The sequence below is a fragment of the Podarcis gaigeae genome, assembly GCF_964106915.1.
Source record: "Podarcis gaigeae genome assembly, chromosome: 8".
Classification (NCBI taxonomy): Eukaryota; Metazoa; Chordata; class Lepidosauria; order Squamata; family Lacertidae; genus Podarcis; species Podarcis gaigeae.
The window spans coordinates 23,470,481-23,484,044 of NC_139684.1; the positions used below are offsets into that span (position 1 = coordinate 23,470,481).

Consider the following 13,564-nt stretch of genomic DNA (forward strand, 5'->3'; position numbering starts at 1 on the left):
TGGTCAGATCCCTCTTAAAGGACATCCCCTATTTCTTAGAATTTTTTTGCTGTTGCTGGGTTTTTAATTGGTTTTATTATTTGGAAAATGACCTCAGGTTACATATGCTTCAGGTTACACACTCCACTAAGCCACTAAGCCAGAAAGTTCAGGTTAAGAACTTTGCTTCAGGATAAGAACAGAATTCGGGCTCCGGCGGCACGGCAACAGCAGGAGGCCCCATTAGCTAAAGTGGTGCTTCAGGTTAAGAACAGTTTCAGGTTAAGTACGGATCTCCAGAACGAATTAAGTACTTAACCCGAGGTACCACTGAATTTTAATTTTTAAAAGATATACATATACATATATATATATATATATATATATATATATATATATATATATATTAAAGGGCTTTTGGAGGAAAAACCTGATTGCTGCTGTTATTAATGCCTGCGTAGTGATTTGTTGCTGTTTTAATGGATTGTGTTTTCTAAAAACAATAAGCATGATTGAAAGTAAAAAAAAAAGAACCTGAACATTTGCAAAAAGATTCCAGCAGGAAGTTTTGGAACAGGCATCAATCGGAAAAGAAGGCGTGTGTCTGTGCAACGCGTCTAACGGTCCTGATACCATCATGAGCACAGCTTTGCACAAACACACAATGAAAAGGATTTCTAGAGAGGGCCCCCCAAAACTAACAGGAAGGCATGCAAACACCCCACAAGCAGTTCACTGCGAAGGCAGGGCAGCCAACTGGAGGACATAAATCACCCTATCCGATAGATAGGAAAAGCAGGAGGGTTAAACTGCGGGTTTTTGCCTTTTAAGAATGGAGAGAGCTTAGGAATCAGCCACAGAGAAGCCAACGGGGTTTTGGTGGGGGAGAAAGAGAGCCTGGCTATTTCCATATTTGCTTTCTCAACTCCAGTTGTTGAATTGGCTCTGAAACCTGAGACCATGGGGGAGGGCCCCGCTCTGTTTTTCGTCTTCCTGCGCAGCCCCTCTATGGACGTGGCACATTGCCCCTCCTAAGGAAGTAGGGAGGAGAGAGAGAGAGAGAGAGAGAGGCGAGAGAGGAAGGGCTGAACTTCTGGCCGCAGGGGAAGGAGCAGGAAAAACGCTTTCTAAGTGGCTGGAGTGAACATGTGGCAGACAAATGGATGGAGACTATAAGAGAGACAGGCCGGGTCAACTCTTCAGAACTGGAAAAGTGATTAAAGGCAAAACCCTTTCTGCAATAACTGTCCCTGAATCCAGGCAGCTCAAACTCATCAGCTCCTCCATCTCTGCTTTGTTCTGTTCAGACATTGCAACCAAGACCCAGGGCTTTCTACAAGGCTGCTTCCTATATAAGGACAAAGTATTCCTTCGTTTTCCAATTGTGCCACAGGAAATCAGGAATGACCAATTCAGTTCTCCAACTTTTCCCAGACTTCCAACAAAGGGGAGATACTTCCAGGACTCGGGCAAAGTCCAGGCATTGGTCAATGGCATTGCAACCGACCCAGCCACTGGTGCATGAGGCAAAAGAGAAAGCCCATAGGTTCATTCATGGGGGCAGCGGCAGCAGGATTGGGGCTGAAATGCAGTGGCAGGTCCAGTCCTAAGCATGGATGTGAGACAGATCTGATGCACGCTGGACCAAAGCTAGTGGCCCACCTGGTCCAGCATCCTCCTGTCACAGTGACTAATCGGAAGTCTCAATGGGAAGCCTGCATGCTAGACTGGAGGGCAACAGTGCCCTCCTTGTTGCGATTGCCAGCAACGGCAAAACCATTTCTCTGATAATGGATGCGTTTCGAGATGCAGATGGTGCTGTTTTTTTGCTTTCTCCCAGTGTGATTATTTTTGCCCACAGCTGCAGTTTATTACACAGATACGATTAATAATATGTTCAACCTCTGTATGGCACTTTAAAGCACTTGGCGTATTTTACATGCATTTATCTAGCTGCAATCCTTACGAGCTTGCACGATAAACCGTTATTATTATACCCCATTTTGCAGGTGGAGATGCGAAAGATTGTGCAGATTTTCAGCTCTGTCTCTTAGCGGCTTTGCAATTTCTGTTTTCTTTCTCTCTCCTTCCTCCAGTCTCTGTACCTGTAGCCTAGTTTCTCTGTTTCTTTCCATATTAACGTTTCTTCGACCTCAACCTACACGATGTCAGATGGCAGGGAAGCGTTTTCCCTACTGCCAGGACTGCCTAGTGGAGGGACGGGGACTCTTCTTCAGCCAGGGGGACGCATTCCCTTCTGGGAAATCTTCTGAGGGCCATGTGCTAGTGATGGGGAAGTATCTGGAGTACAAAGCAGAGTCGTCAAAAGGCCTGGGGAGATTTCCAAGGGCCAGATAAATGGGCCTGGAGGGCCATACTTGACCTCCTGCCCTAGCCACTAACAGCTGCCTCTTTTAGATCATGGCATGGATCAGCTCTGCTGGATCAGACCAAACTTCAGCATCCTGTTTCTCCAGAGTGTGTGTGGGGGGGGACCTCTGGGAAGCCCACCAGCAGGGCATGGAAAAAATGTGTTTTGTGCTAAACTGCCTCTGAACCTGGAGGTTCAACTTAGGCATTTTGACTAGTGGCCACTGACCTTTTCCTTTCAAAAGCCTACTAAGTGGCAGTGAGGCCCATAGGCACAAGTCCTTTCTCTCAAGCTTTTTTCCCTATTCTCTTTGTTTCTCTTGTTTCTCAGTTCCATCTCTCCTAAATTATCCCATTGCTGTATCTTCAAAATAAAAAACTTTGAGGGCTCCTCTTCAAAGGAGATACCTTGCCGAATCAGATTAAAAGTCCATGTTGCCCAATAATCTGTCTCCAGAAATACTGCATGGAAGCTCACAAGTGTGGGGGGAGAGACTGCCATCGCTATTTAAGTCCCACCATAAGAGAAGGTATACTGCTCTGAACTGGGGAGGCTTTGCTTTAGCTACCACAAATGCTTGTGGCATTTGTATTGACTTTAAGTTGTGTCCTGAACTTGCTATCGTTTTAAATCACTGAAAGGCCACACAGCTTACTGTTCAAGAAGGAAAATAATTTCTCGCCCTGCATGCCTACTCAGAAGTAAGCACCACCATGTTCAGTGAGGCTTAAAGTGGCACTGGTGTGGAGACAGCACAATTTGGGACATGAATATTAAAATCAAAGTGAACGTTGGAAGATCAGGGATCGACAAAAGAAAGTATTTCTTCAGACAGTGCATGAACTCGCAGGTACGTCCAACAGGTAGATCGTGATCTACCGGTAGATCAGTGGACGTCTGGACTAGATCACCAGTAGATCACTGGATTCCCCAAAGAAGTCTTGCTCCCCTAAAAAAGCTCAGCCTTTTTGCCCTGCGCCTCCTCCATCAAAAAAGCTCAATAACTTTGACCTGAACCCCTCAAAAGGGGGTAGATCACTGCTAGTCTTTAACTATGAGTAGATCGCAGTCTCTTGGGAATTGTTGTTACAGATAGGTAGCCGTGTTGGTCTGTCATAGTCAAAACAAAAAAATTCCTTCCAGTAGCACCTTAAAGACCAACTAAGTCAGTTCTTGGTATGAGCTTTCGTGTGCATGCACACTTCTTCAGATACACACTTGTATACACACAGTGTATCTGAAGAAGTGTGCATGCACACAAAAGCTCATACCAAGAACTGACTTAGTTGGTCTTTAAGGTGCTACTGGAAGGAATTTTTTTTGTCTTGGGAATTGGCCAGCCCTGGGGAATTCAGAGGAAGTGATGGCCATCAACGTGGTCTACTTTAAAAGAGGATTAGCCAAACTAAGGCTATCAATGGCTACTAGCCCTGATGGCTATGTTTCTACCTCCACTGTTGGAGGAAGCAATGCTTCTGAATATCAGTTGCTGAAAACTACAGGAGAGGAGAGTGGACTCGGACGACGCAGGGCCTGCTTGCCAGTTTCCATGGTACGGAATTATAGAATTGTAAGAGTTGGAAGGGGCACGTGGGTGGCGCTGTGGGTTAAACCACAGAGCCTAGGAATTGCCGATCAGAAGGTCGGCGGTTCAAATCCCTGCGACGGGGTGAGCTCCCATTGCTCTGTCTCTGCTCCTGCCAACCTAGCAGTTCGAAAGCACAAAAGTGCAAGTAGATAAATAGGTACCAGCGGGAAGGTAAACAGCGTTTCCGTGTGCTGCTCTGGTTCGCCAGAAGCGGCTTAGTCATGCTGACTACATGACCAATAAAACGAGATGAGCGCCGCAACCCCAGAGTCGGCCACGACTGGACCTAATGGTCAGGGGTCCCTTTACCTTTAAGAGTTGGAAGGGACCCGATGGTCATCTAGACCACCCTCCTGCAACGCAGGAATCTTCTGTCCAATGTGGGGCTCGAACCCACGACCCTGAGATTAAGAGCCTCCAGATCTGCTGACAAAGCTGTCCCAGTAGGCATCTGGTTGGCCACTGTGAGAATAGGATGCTAGACTAGATTTGAGCTCTTCTCACATTCTTAAGGGATCATTAAAATCAGTTAGGGCTCCAACCAGCAGCATCAAATCATCTCTTCCAATCCCCTCTAACTTTTGCTAAAACTGAATCCAACCGAACTCGACGGGGCCTACTTCCCCGGTAAATACGCAGAGAGGATTGGGAGGAATCCAAACCAAGCTGGATCGATCCCCCAGAGGGGCTCCCGTGACTCCTTTCCTCCCTGAGAAGGTCCCGATCCATTTGAACCCCCCCCCATCCTATCGCCATCAGTCCCCGATCCAAGTGATCAAGCTACCTTGAAATAAGCCACTTGGAGATAGTTGTACGGACTGCGCTTGCGGAACTCCAGCTCCGTCTCCTCGCCGAGCTGGTAGCGGGAGGCGCCGTCGGGGAGGCACTTGCGGAGGCAGCCGGCGCGGCGGAGGAGCTGCCCGAAGAAGCGGAGGTCGTCCAGCGGGCGCCGCTCTCCGACGGCGGGAGGTGCCGGGTGCTGCTGTTCGTCCTCCGCCGGGCGAGACGGGGCTCCGTCGGTGCTGTTGGCAGCGCAGCGCAAGCGGCACTGGATCAGGCGCGCCCGGTGCGCCTCCCGCGCCCGCAGCGCCCTCTCCATATGCAGGATGACGGCGTTCCAGTCCCCGCGGGCGTAAGCCTCCGTGCCCGCCGCCAGCAGCATATCCGCGGGAAGCGAGGAAAGGTCCGTCTCGGCCTCGACGGCAGGGACGGAGAGCTGCGCCGCCAGCAACAGGAGCCCAAAGAGGGGCCGCGCAAGCAGATCCCGGGGCGCCATCGTGGCTCGCTCGCCGGCTGCGAAGGGGCGCGCAGGGAGGCTGGCCACGCCCACCCCGACGGGGAAGAGGCCCCGCCCCCAGTAGCAAATAGCCCCGCCCCTTTCCCAGAGGCTCCGCCCCCGGCATCTCTTCTTCCAGAGACTCCGCCCTCCCTTGTAAGGTTGAGCGTACTCCCAGTTTTGTGCATAAGCACGCCGATTTTTTTAATGGGTGCTCTTTATTTTTAATGCTCGGTTTAAATTGTGTGTGTGTGTTCTACTTTCCTGCAATCCTTATTTAGTTATTTTTATTTGTTCATTGCAAATCTTGATGCGCTGCTTTGAACCTCGAAGTGGTTTATAAAAAAAGAAGAAGACTCAAGAAATAAAAAAGAAACTATCAGAAGCAGCTGTTTAAAACATTCAAGATTCACACATCAAAAGCTAAAAATCAAAACACACGTCCGTGTTCCGTTGGATGGAATTGACTAAACAAAAATGTTCTTGGCAGGTGCAATGCTAAGTCCACTTACATGGGAGTAAATCCCCTTGAATTCAATAGCCGCTTCTGAGTAGACACGGGTAGGGCTGCACAGCTACACCGAAGGCAGTGAGATTTCTTTCCGATTGCACTTCTTAAATGTCACAAGCGAAACAAGACCAGGATCAGAAAAAGGAGGGACTTTCTCTCCCTTGGCACTTTCCGCCCTGACTTTGTTAAGTCACAGCTAACCTTAAAACTTTGGATTTCCCCTTGGGGGGAAAGAGTGGGGGAAGGTTCGGCTGATACCCGCAATACCACTTCAGAAGCCTAGGGGTAGTCTAAAATTTTAGCAAGTCTATGCACCGCTCCCAGAAGCTCCGCCCATTTCCTGCCTTCTTTCTCAAGAGGGGCTCTGAGTGGCCACGCCTACAAAAGGGAACCGCACCTCAAATCTCCTGAGGCTCCGCCCCTCCGCGACTCGTACGTCCACCCCGTTCCCCGTTCGTGGCCTCCCTATTGGCGGAAAGGCTGGCTCCGCCTACTCCGTTCTGTCCCCTGGGTGCCCCGCCTTCTTTCTGACGTAAGGCGATCGGAGGCCAATGGGAGGTCGAAGGGGGAGGGGCTTGTGCCACGAGGAATGGCGGCCAGGGCGGAAGCGGAGTCCGAAGCCGGTGTCGCTGCTGAGTCTCCGGCCTCCTTGTCTCAGGGGGCGGCGTTGGTGGAGTCCAACTTCCAGCTGGCGCCGTCTGCGCGGAAGGCTCGGCCTTCGGACTTGGTGGCTCTAGCAGAGCAGGTGCAGAAGGTGAGCGAGGAGGGTGCCTCTGAGAGCGTGCAGAGCGCCTGTGTTTGACGAGCCTCCGGGCACGTGCAGAGTGGAGTTTTTTGTTTGTTTATTAATGCCTGATAGAATGTTCGGTTGTTGTTTCGTGGGCCTTGACAATGGTGGCCTCTGGATGACAGCTAGGGTGAGCATGTCAGCGTGTCCCCCAAATTGCATTTGCCGGTTTCGTGTAGTGTTTAGAATGCTGGACTTGGACCTGGGACACCGGGGTTCACATCCCCATTTGGCCACGAAGCCCTCACAGGGTGACCTTAGGGCAGTCACTGCCTCTCAGCCTAACCTACCTCACAAGGTTCTTGTGGGGATTAACTAGGAGGGGGAGAACCATGTACTCTGCAGCAGCCATGAAATTAAAAGACTCCAGCTTCTTGGGAGAAAAGCAATGACTAACCTAGACAGCATCTTAAAAAGCAGAGACATCACCTTGCCAACAAAGGTCCGTATAGTTAAAGCTATGGTTTTTCCAGTAGTGATGTATGGAAGTGAGAGCTGGACCATAAAGAAGGCTGATCACCAAAGAATTGATGCTTTTGAATTATGGTGCTGGAGGAGACTCAAGAGTCCCATTCTGAAGGAAATCAGCACTGAGTGCTCACTGGAAGGACAGATCCTGAACCTGAGGCTCCAATACTTTGGCCACCTCATGAGAAGACTCCCTGAAAAAGACCCTGATGTTGGGAAAGATGGAGGGCACAAGGAGAAGGGGACGTCAGAGGACGAGATGGTTGGACAGGGTTCTCAAAGCTACCAGCATGAGTTTGACCAAACTGTGGGAGGCAGTGGAAGACAGGAGTGCCAGGCGTGCTCTGGTCCATGGGCTCACGAAGAGTCGGACACGACTAAATGACTAAACAACAACAACAAATAGGGTCATTACTGCTACTCACATATGTCAAAATGTTTGAGCACACTAATGTTGGTTACACCCCTCAGTACACACCTTGAAATTAATGGCCATGACTTAACTTATTTCCATTAATTTCAATAGGTTTTCACTGATTTAAAATGCATTATTATTGTTCATTTATGAATGCCCTTCCGCGCAAATGTCTCAAAGTGCTGTACAAAAACCACCCTTGAACTTTTGTTGCTTATATGGAGACCCAGATTTCCAGTCTTCTTTAAAAAATATTCCTGTTTCCGTTCTTTTCTACAGGCTGATGATTTCACCCGAGCAAATGCCTGCAACAGACTGACCGTCATAGCAGAACAAATCCGGTACTTGCAGGAACAAGCCAGAAAGGTAAATGTGGGGAAGGGAAGAACTCCATTATAAAAGGCTTGCAAAGTTCTAAAATAACGCACCCTAGAGAGGTTTTTCCTCTACTTCCCTGTTTTATCCTCACAGCAACCCCATCTCTAACCACTACAGCACACTAGCCAATTGGCTGGTTTGCTGGTGCCTTCAATGCCAAATGCAAAGAGGTCCACAAGATCTCTGCAGGCAAAAAAAGTCCCCTGAGGTGATTGCCTGGGTGATGGGCCCTTAAGGGGGAACAAAGGAAAAGGACTCTGTGTGAGATGGCAAATGGGTGGGCCCCCTTCCCCAGCACAGGCTAGTTAGAAGGACAAAGCCAGAGTTTAGAGTTGAAAGTTTCAGTGATGTGATTTGGGAGGAAAGCAGCAAGCTTGAGAGAAAGAGCAATATTTCATAGAATCAAAGAACTGTAGAGTTGGAAGGGACTTTGAAGAGTAGGATATGCTGGGACCAGTGTACTTGGAGAAGGCTGCTTTAGGGGTCGTCCAACATGCTTGTCATAGCATAGTGCAGGGTTCTTCAGGCTTGCACCCCAGATGTTTGTGGGCTCCCAGCTCACAATCATCCCCAGCCAGTTTTCAGGGGTGATGGGAGCTGTGGTCCAACACCAGCTAAGGACCCAAGCCTGAAGGACACTGGCCTACTCGTAGAGAGCATCTGTTTTGCATGCCAGTTTTCAGTGATTTGGTGCTCCATCAGGAATATGCAGGTGTCCCATATGGGGATCGAACCTGTAACCTTGGCGTTATCAGCGCCACATTCTAGCCAACTGTTTGTATCGAAGACTCTTGTGGGGTGTTAATGCGCGCTCTCTCTCTCTCTCTCTCTCTGGTGTTCTAGGTTTTGGAAGAGGCTAACAGAGATGCTGATCTGCACCACGTTGCCTGCAACTTTGTGAAAAAGCCGGGCAATGTCTATTACCTGTACAGGCGGGAGAGTGGCCAGCGCTACTTCTCCATGCTTTCTCCTAAGGTACTGACCCCTTCTTTTAAAAGGGTTTTGAGTTTAGAGAAAAGGCAACTAAGAGGTAACATTATAGAGGCTTATAAAAATAATGCCTGATGTGGAGAAAATGAACAGAGGAAAGCTCCCCCCCCCACACACCCATAAGACTGATGAAAATCCAATGAAGCTAAGTGTTGGAATACAGATAAACTACTTATTCACAATGAGTCTATAGCTAATCTATGGAACTCATTTCCACAGGAGGCAGCAATAGCCATCTGCTTTGATCACTTTAAACATGGGTTAGACAAATTCATGGAGGGCAGTAGTTTCTAACCCTGATGACTATGTTCTACTTCCACTGTTGGAGACAGTATGCTTCTGAGTGCCATTTGCTGGAAACTGCAGGAGGGGAGGGTTGCAATTGCGCCCAGCTCACGCTTACCTGCTTCATAAGAGACATTTGCTTGGCCACTGTGAGAACAGGGTGCTGGATTAGATGGACCACTGGCCTGACTCTCTTTGTGGATTGTGTCGGAATAAGAAAAAAAGTATCTTGTTTGTATTGTACTAGCAAAATGCTTAGCATCACTTTGTGGCAAGGAAGATCTGTCTGCTTACAGAACGTCCCAATTCCAGCCCCTGGCTTCTCCAGGTGATGGAGAAAAGCTTCTTGCCTGAGGCTCTGGAGATCATGGCCTGTAGCCCTCTAGGTTTTCCTGTACTTTTGCTTCCATCATCCCTGACCCCTGGGCATGGTGGCTTAGGGCTGGTGGGATTTGGAAGTCCAGCAATGTCTGCAGGAACTCAGGTTCCCAATCCCAGCTGGAGACCTTAGACCCCGGAGAACTGCTATCATTCAGAGTAGGATATGCTGGGACCAGTGTACTTGGAGAAGGCTGCTTTAGGGGTCGGCCAATATGCTTGTCATAGCATAGTGCAGGGTTCTTCAGGCTTGCACCCCAGATGTTTGTGGGCTCCCATTTCCCAACCATCCCCAGCCAGGTCAGCCAGTGTTCAGGGGTGATGGGAACTGTGGTCCAACAAGAAGCTAAAGACCCAAGCCTGAAGGACACAGGCCTAGCAGTAGAGAGCATCGGTTGTGCATGCCGATTTTGAGTGATTTGGTGTAGCATGGTGTAGACACTTTCTGCTGGCATTCTGGGGACTTGATAAGTGTTTCTTTCCTTCTCTCTCTCCCCCCCCCCCACACTTTCATAGGAATGGGGGGCTAGCTGCCCAAGCGAGTTCCTTGGTGCCTACAAACTGCAGCATGACATGTCCTGGACTCCTTCGGATGACATCAAGAAGCGCGACGCTGAGCTCAACGTTCTCGAGAAGCTGCTAAACCAGCAAGCGGCGCTACCCCCTTGCAGCGAGCCCAACTTCCGAGGCCTTACTATGTAATGGTGGACCTAGACCAACTCCTCCTTCCACACACTTTGGACCATAACTCCCATCAGTTCCAGCGTTGCTATTGTTTTTTTTGGACTACAACTCCCATCAGTCCCAGCCAGTTCTACTTTCTGGTGCTGATGGAAGTTGTAGTCCAATATATCTGCAGTGCCCCAAGTTAAAGGAGCACATGGAAGGCTGTAGCTGCATACCAGGTCAATCTTACTGCTGAACAAGGAGGCTCCACCCCAATATCATCATGACTAATTAAAACAAAACCAAGAAACCACACAAGAATTATCCTGCTATATCAGGGATGGACAGAAGACAGATCAGGATCTGCTGGGAGATCTGCAATAGCTCAAGAGGTTCTGACTCCTTAATTTATTTACGGTGCATCCAAATAAGCTATCCACTGAACAAATCTGATGAAATTAATAGTAAATCTATTGAAAATAATATGCCAGTATTATCAAGAGAACTCTTGGGTTGTATCCAACTAAATCCTATTCAGAGCTATGTTCATCTTCTTCCGTGGGTCTGCTCTGAGTAGGACTAGCATTGGCTATAACTCTATGACTCCAAGGTCTTTTTCCTAGTCAGTTGCTTCTAGTTTGGTCCCTGTCAGGGTCTGACTTTAGAGGCAATGATCTGAACTGGAGGGCAATCTTGCAGCACAGGGTTAAAATGGGAGAATTCATTCCCATGGGAGGCAGTGATAGTCACAACTTGGATGGCTTTAAAAGAGGATTGGACAAATTCATGGAGGGAGAAGGCTATCGGTCGCAACTACCTATGATTGCTATGCTCTGCTGCCACAATTGGAGGCAGCAATACTAGTTGCTGGAAACCGCAGGAGAGGAGAGTGCACCTATTCTCCATTCTGGAATCTGGGTGGTACCTGTGAGGACAGGACTCTGGACTAGCTGGGACATTGGTCTGATCCAGCAAGGCTGTTAGCTCTATACATAAGGCTGCTGTAGTGAGTGATTCTTCCTACAGAACATTTGGCTGTTGTTCAAAGAGAGAACACAATTATGTTGTTCTTTTTGAACTAAGTTGATGCTTGGTGTTTTTTCCTCAATTAAAAACAAATGCTTGCAAAAGAGGACCGACTCCAGCACATGCATTAGGAAGTGGGTTTTTGACTCCTCCCTGCAACTTGCCTACAAAGGATATGCAACTCTTTCTCCGGAAGAGTGCTGGTACTTTCCAGGCATAGCTGCCCCGAAGCTGAGCGACTGACTTGGGTTTCTTTTCTATCACACACCTTGGTCATAAAAGTGTCCTGTGGTTAGGAGGCTTGACTCCCAATGCGGATATGATGTTTTACCATTGCAAATATTACAGCAGGGTAGAGAGCCTCAGGCTTGGGGGCCAAATGTGGCCCCTTCAGGACTCCCAAGGCCCCACCCCTGCTTCACAACTTCTTTGCCAAGCTGGAATGTGTCCTTAAAGTCTGCTTACTTGTATTGAAAGGCAGATGTGTATGTGTTTGTAAGTGAATGCAGAAACTTTTTGTGGATGAGATGCAGAAACTTAATAATAATAATAATAATAATAATAATAATAATAAAAAATAATTTAATATTTATACCCCCCCATCTAGCTGGATTTCTCCAGCCACTCTGGACGGCTTCCAACAACACACTAAAATACAATAACCTATTAAATATTAAAAGCTTCCCTAAACAGGGCTGCCTTCAGATGTCTTCTAAAAGTTTGGTAGTTATTTTTCTCTTTGACATCTGGTGGGAGGGCGTTCCACAGGGTGGGTGCCACTACGGAGAAGGCTTTCTGCCTGGTTCCCTGTAACTTGGCTAATAATAATAATTTACCCCTCCTGCTCTGCACGCCACTGGCCTACTGCCTCCCTCAAACTGAAAATGATTCCCCATTCCTGTCTTAAGGTACTGGGGAGCGAATCATAGCGGCAGCAGTTCTAAAGCTTGCATGCTGGGAACTAAGTCTCATAGACCCAGTGCTGTTTCTTAATGAATTAGAAAAAGAGATGTTGGCACTCATATCTTGATAAAATTGCTGAGGGTGGCTGCAAAAAATGGCTGCCAAGGGTAGCAAAATTAAAAAAAGAGGTGACAGGACTCCATACCAGTGAATACAGTCATAAAAAGCATTGCAAAGAGTTAAATTTTTTAACTGTTATCAATAAAAATGGACACATATTGATCAACTGAGATTTGACAACAATGATAATGCAGCATAAGGAAGCAAACTATTGGCTTGTTCCACTGACGTTTGAGGAAGGAAGAAAAGGGCACCATGGGCATAGTGCCACGACATGTAAGAGCCTCAACCAGGACAACCTCTCCAGTACCTGGGAGACAAAGCTGGATTAATGTAACTTAATTTCTTCCATAATTGATTTTTTTAATTAAAAAACCCCTTTAATCAATCCATATCTTAAGTATTGGGAGGCCTAAGTGGAAAACATAGTAGTAATATCAACAAACATGCTCAAAAGTTGTTTAGTGACCGCTAAAGTTCTATCTAGTTAAGGAGATGCTTACTGTGAAGAGTGTTGCCAAGTGGTTCCAAGGAATAGGGTGAAATAGGGCAATAATACCACTTGGCATGGGGACCAGGAGGGGGTAAGAGAAGGGCACCTGGTGGGTAAATGGACAGACCCTGGTGGCACTTGGTTCTACAGAATGGAGGACTGGGGAAGCTGATCTACTGGGAAGCCCAATTTACTCTTACCGTGCTGGTGCTGTTTTTATTGTAATTATCTCTATGTTTTTAACAGATAATATATAGAGAGTTTTAATTCTATCACTGTTTATTTTTAATTATTTCCCCTGCTATATTTCTAGCTCTTCTTAACTTTATCCGAAACAACCTTTAGTCCACAACAGGGAAAAAGGCAGGGTATGAATAAATGTAGTAATAATACCGTATTTTTTGCTCCATAAGACACACTTTTTTCTTCCTAAAAAGTAAGGGAAATGTCTGTGCATCTTATGGAGTGAATGCGTGGTCCCTGGAGCCGAATTGCCCAGGAGCAAAAAGCAGATCATGGGTTTTTTTTTAAATAGGGCGCAAAAACGTGGTTACAAAGCATGGATCCACATGGATTCTCAGGATTTTTGCATTGGGCTACCCCAAACTCACCATCAAATCACAAGTTTGTGGCTACAGCATAAACCACAAAAATCATACATCCATTGTTCAGAATATTTTTTTTCTTGTTTTCCTCCTCTAAAAACTAGGTATGTCTTATGGTCAGGTGCGTCTTATGGAGCGAAAAATACGGTATTTTATTTCGTAATAATAAATACAATTCGCTCAGACTTCTTATGCCAGAGATGCTGAGGAGGCTAAATCCTGAGAGTCATGGTCAAACTGTCTAGATCTGCCTACTTCCTATGTCCAAGGCCAAAATAAATAATAGCCAGGAATCTGCTTGCTGTAGACAGGCAGGCTAAACTAC

At 47.3% G+C, this 13,564-nt stretch overlaps 2 protein-coding genes across 2 annotated transcripts in view; one reads left to right on the forward strand and one right to left on the reverse strand.

Moving 5' to 3' along the window:
• P3H1 (prolyl 3-hydroxylase 1) overlaps positions 1-5,286 on the reverse strand; it is a 28,685-nt gene extending 23,399 nt beyond the window's left edge. The window contains exon 1 of the mRNA XM_083752562.1: positions 4,723-5,286. Within this exon, the coding sequence (XP_083608688.1) occupies positions 4,723-5,214 (492 nt within the window). The 5' untranslated portion in view covers positions 5,215-5,286. The remainder of the gene's footprint in view (positions 1-4,722) is intronic.
• Positions 5,287-6,283: 997 nt separating this feature from the next.
• LOC310850869 (uncharacterized protein C1orf50 homolog) lies at positions 6,284-11,222 on the forward strand. Its single transcript, XM_083752891.1, has 4 exons — positions 6,284-6,479; positions 7,675-7,761; positions 8,617-8,748; positions 9,943-11,222. Exons 1-4 carry the CDS (start codon positions 6,315-6,317, stop codon positions 10,126-10,128), a joined length of 570 nt encoding a protein of 189 aa, XP_083609017.1. The 5' UTR covers positions 6,284-6,314; the 3' UTR covers positions 10,129-11,222.
• The last annotated feature ends 2,342 nt before the right edge of the window (positions 11,223-13,564 follow it).

Excerpts from the sequence above, each read along its gene's own strand:
- LOC310850869 (XM_083752891.1), top strand. The coding sequence starts at position 6,315 with ATGGCGGCCAGGGCGGAAGCGGAGTCCGAAGCCGGTGTCGCTGCTGAG. Across the intron at positions 7,762-8,616 it reads TGCAGGAACAAGCCAGAAAG|GTTTTGGAAGAGGCTAACAG; the intron begins GTAAATGTGGGG and ends CTGGTGTTCTAG. Across the intron at positions 8,749-9,942 it reads TCTCCATGCTTTCTCCTAAG|GAATGGGGGGCTAGCTGCCC; the intron begins GTACTGACCCCT and ends ACACTTTCATAG.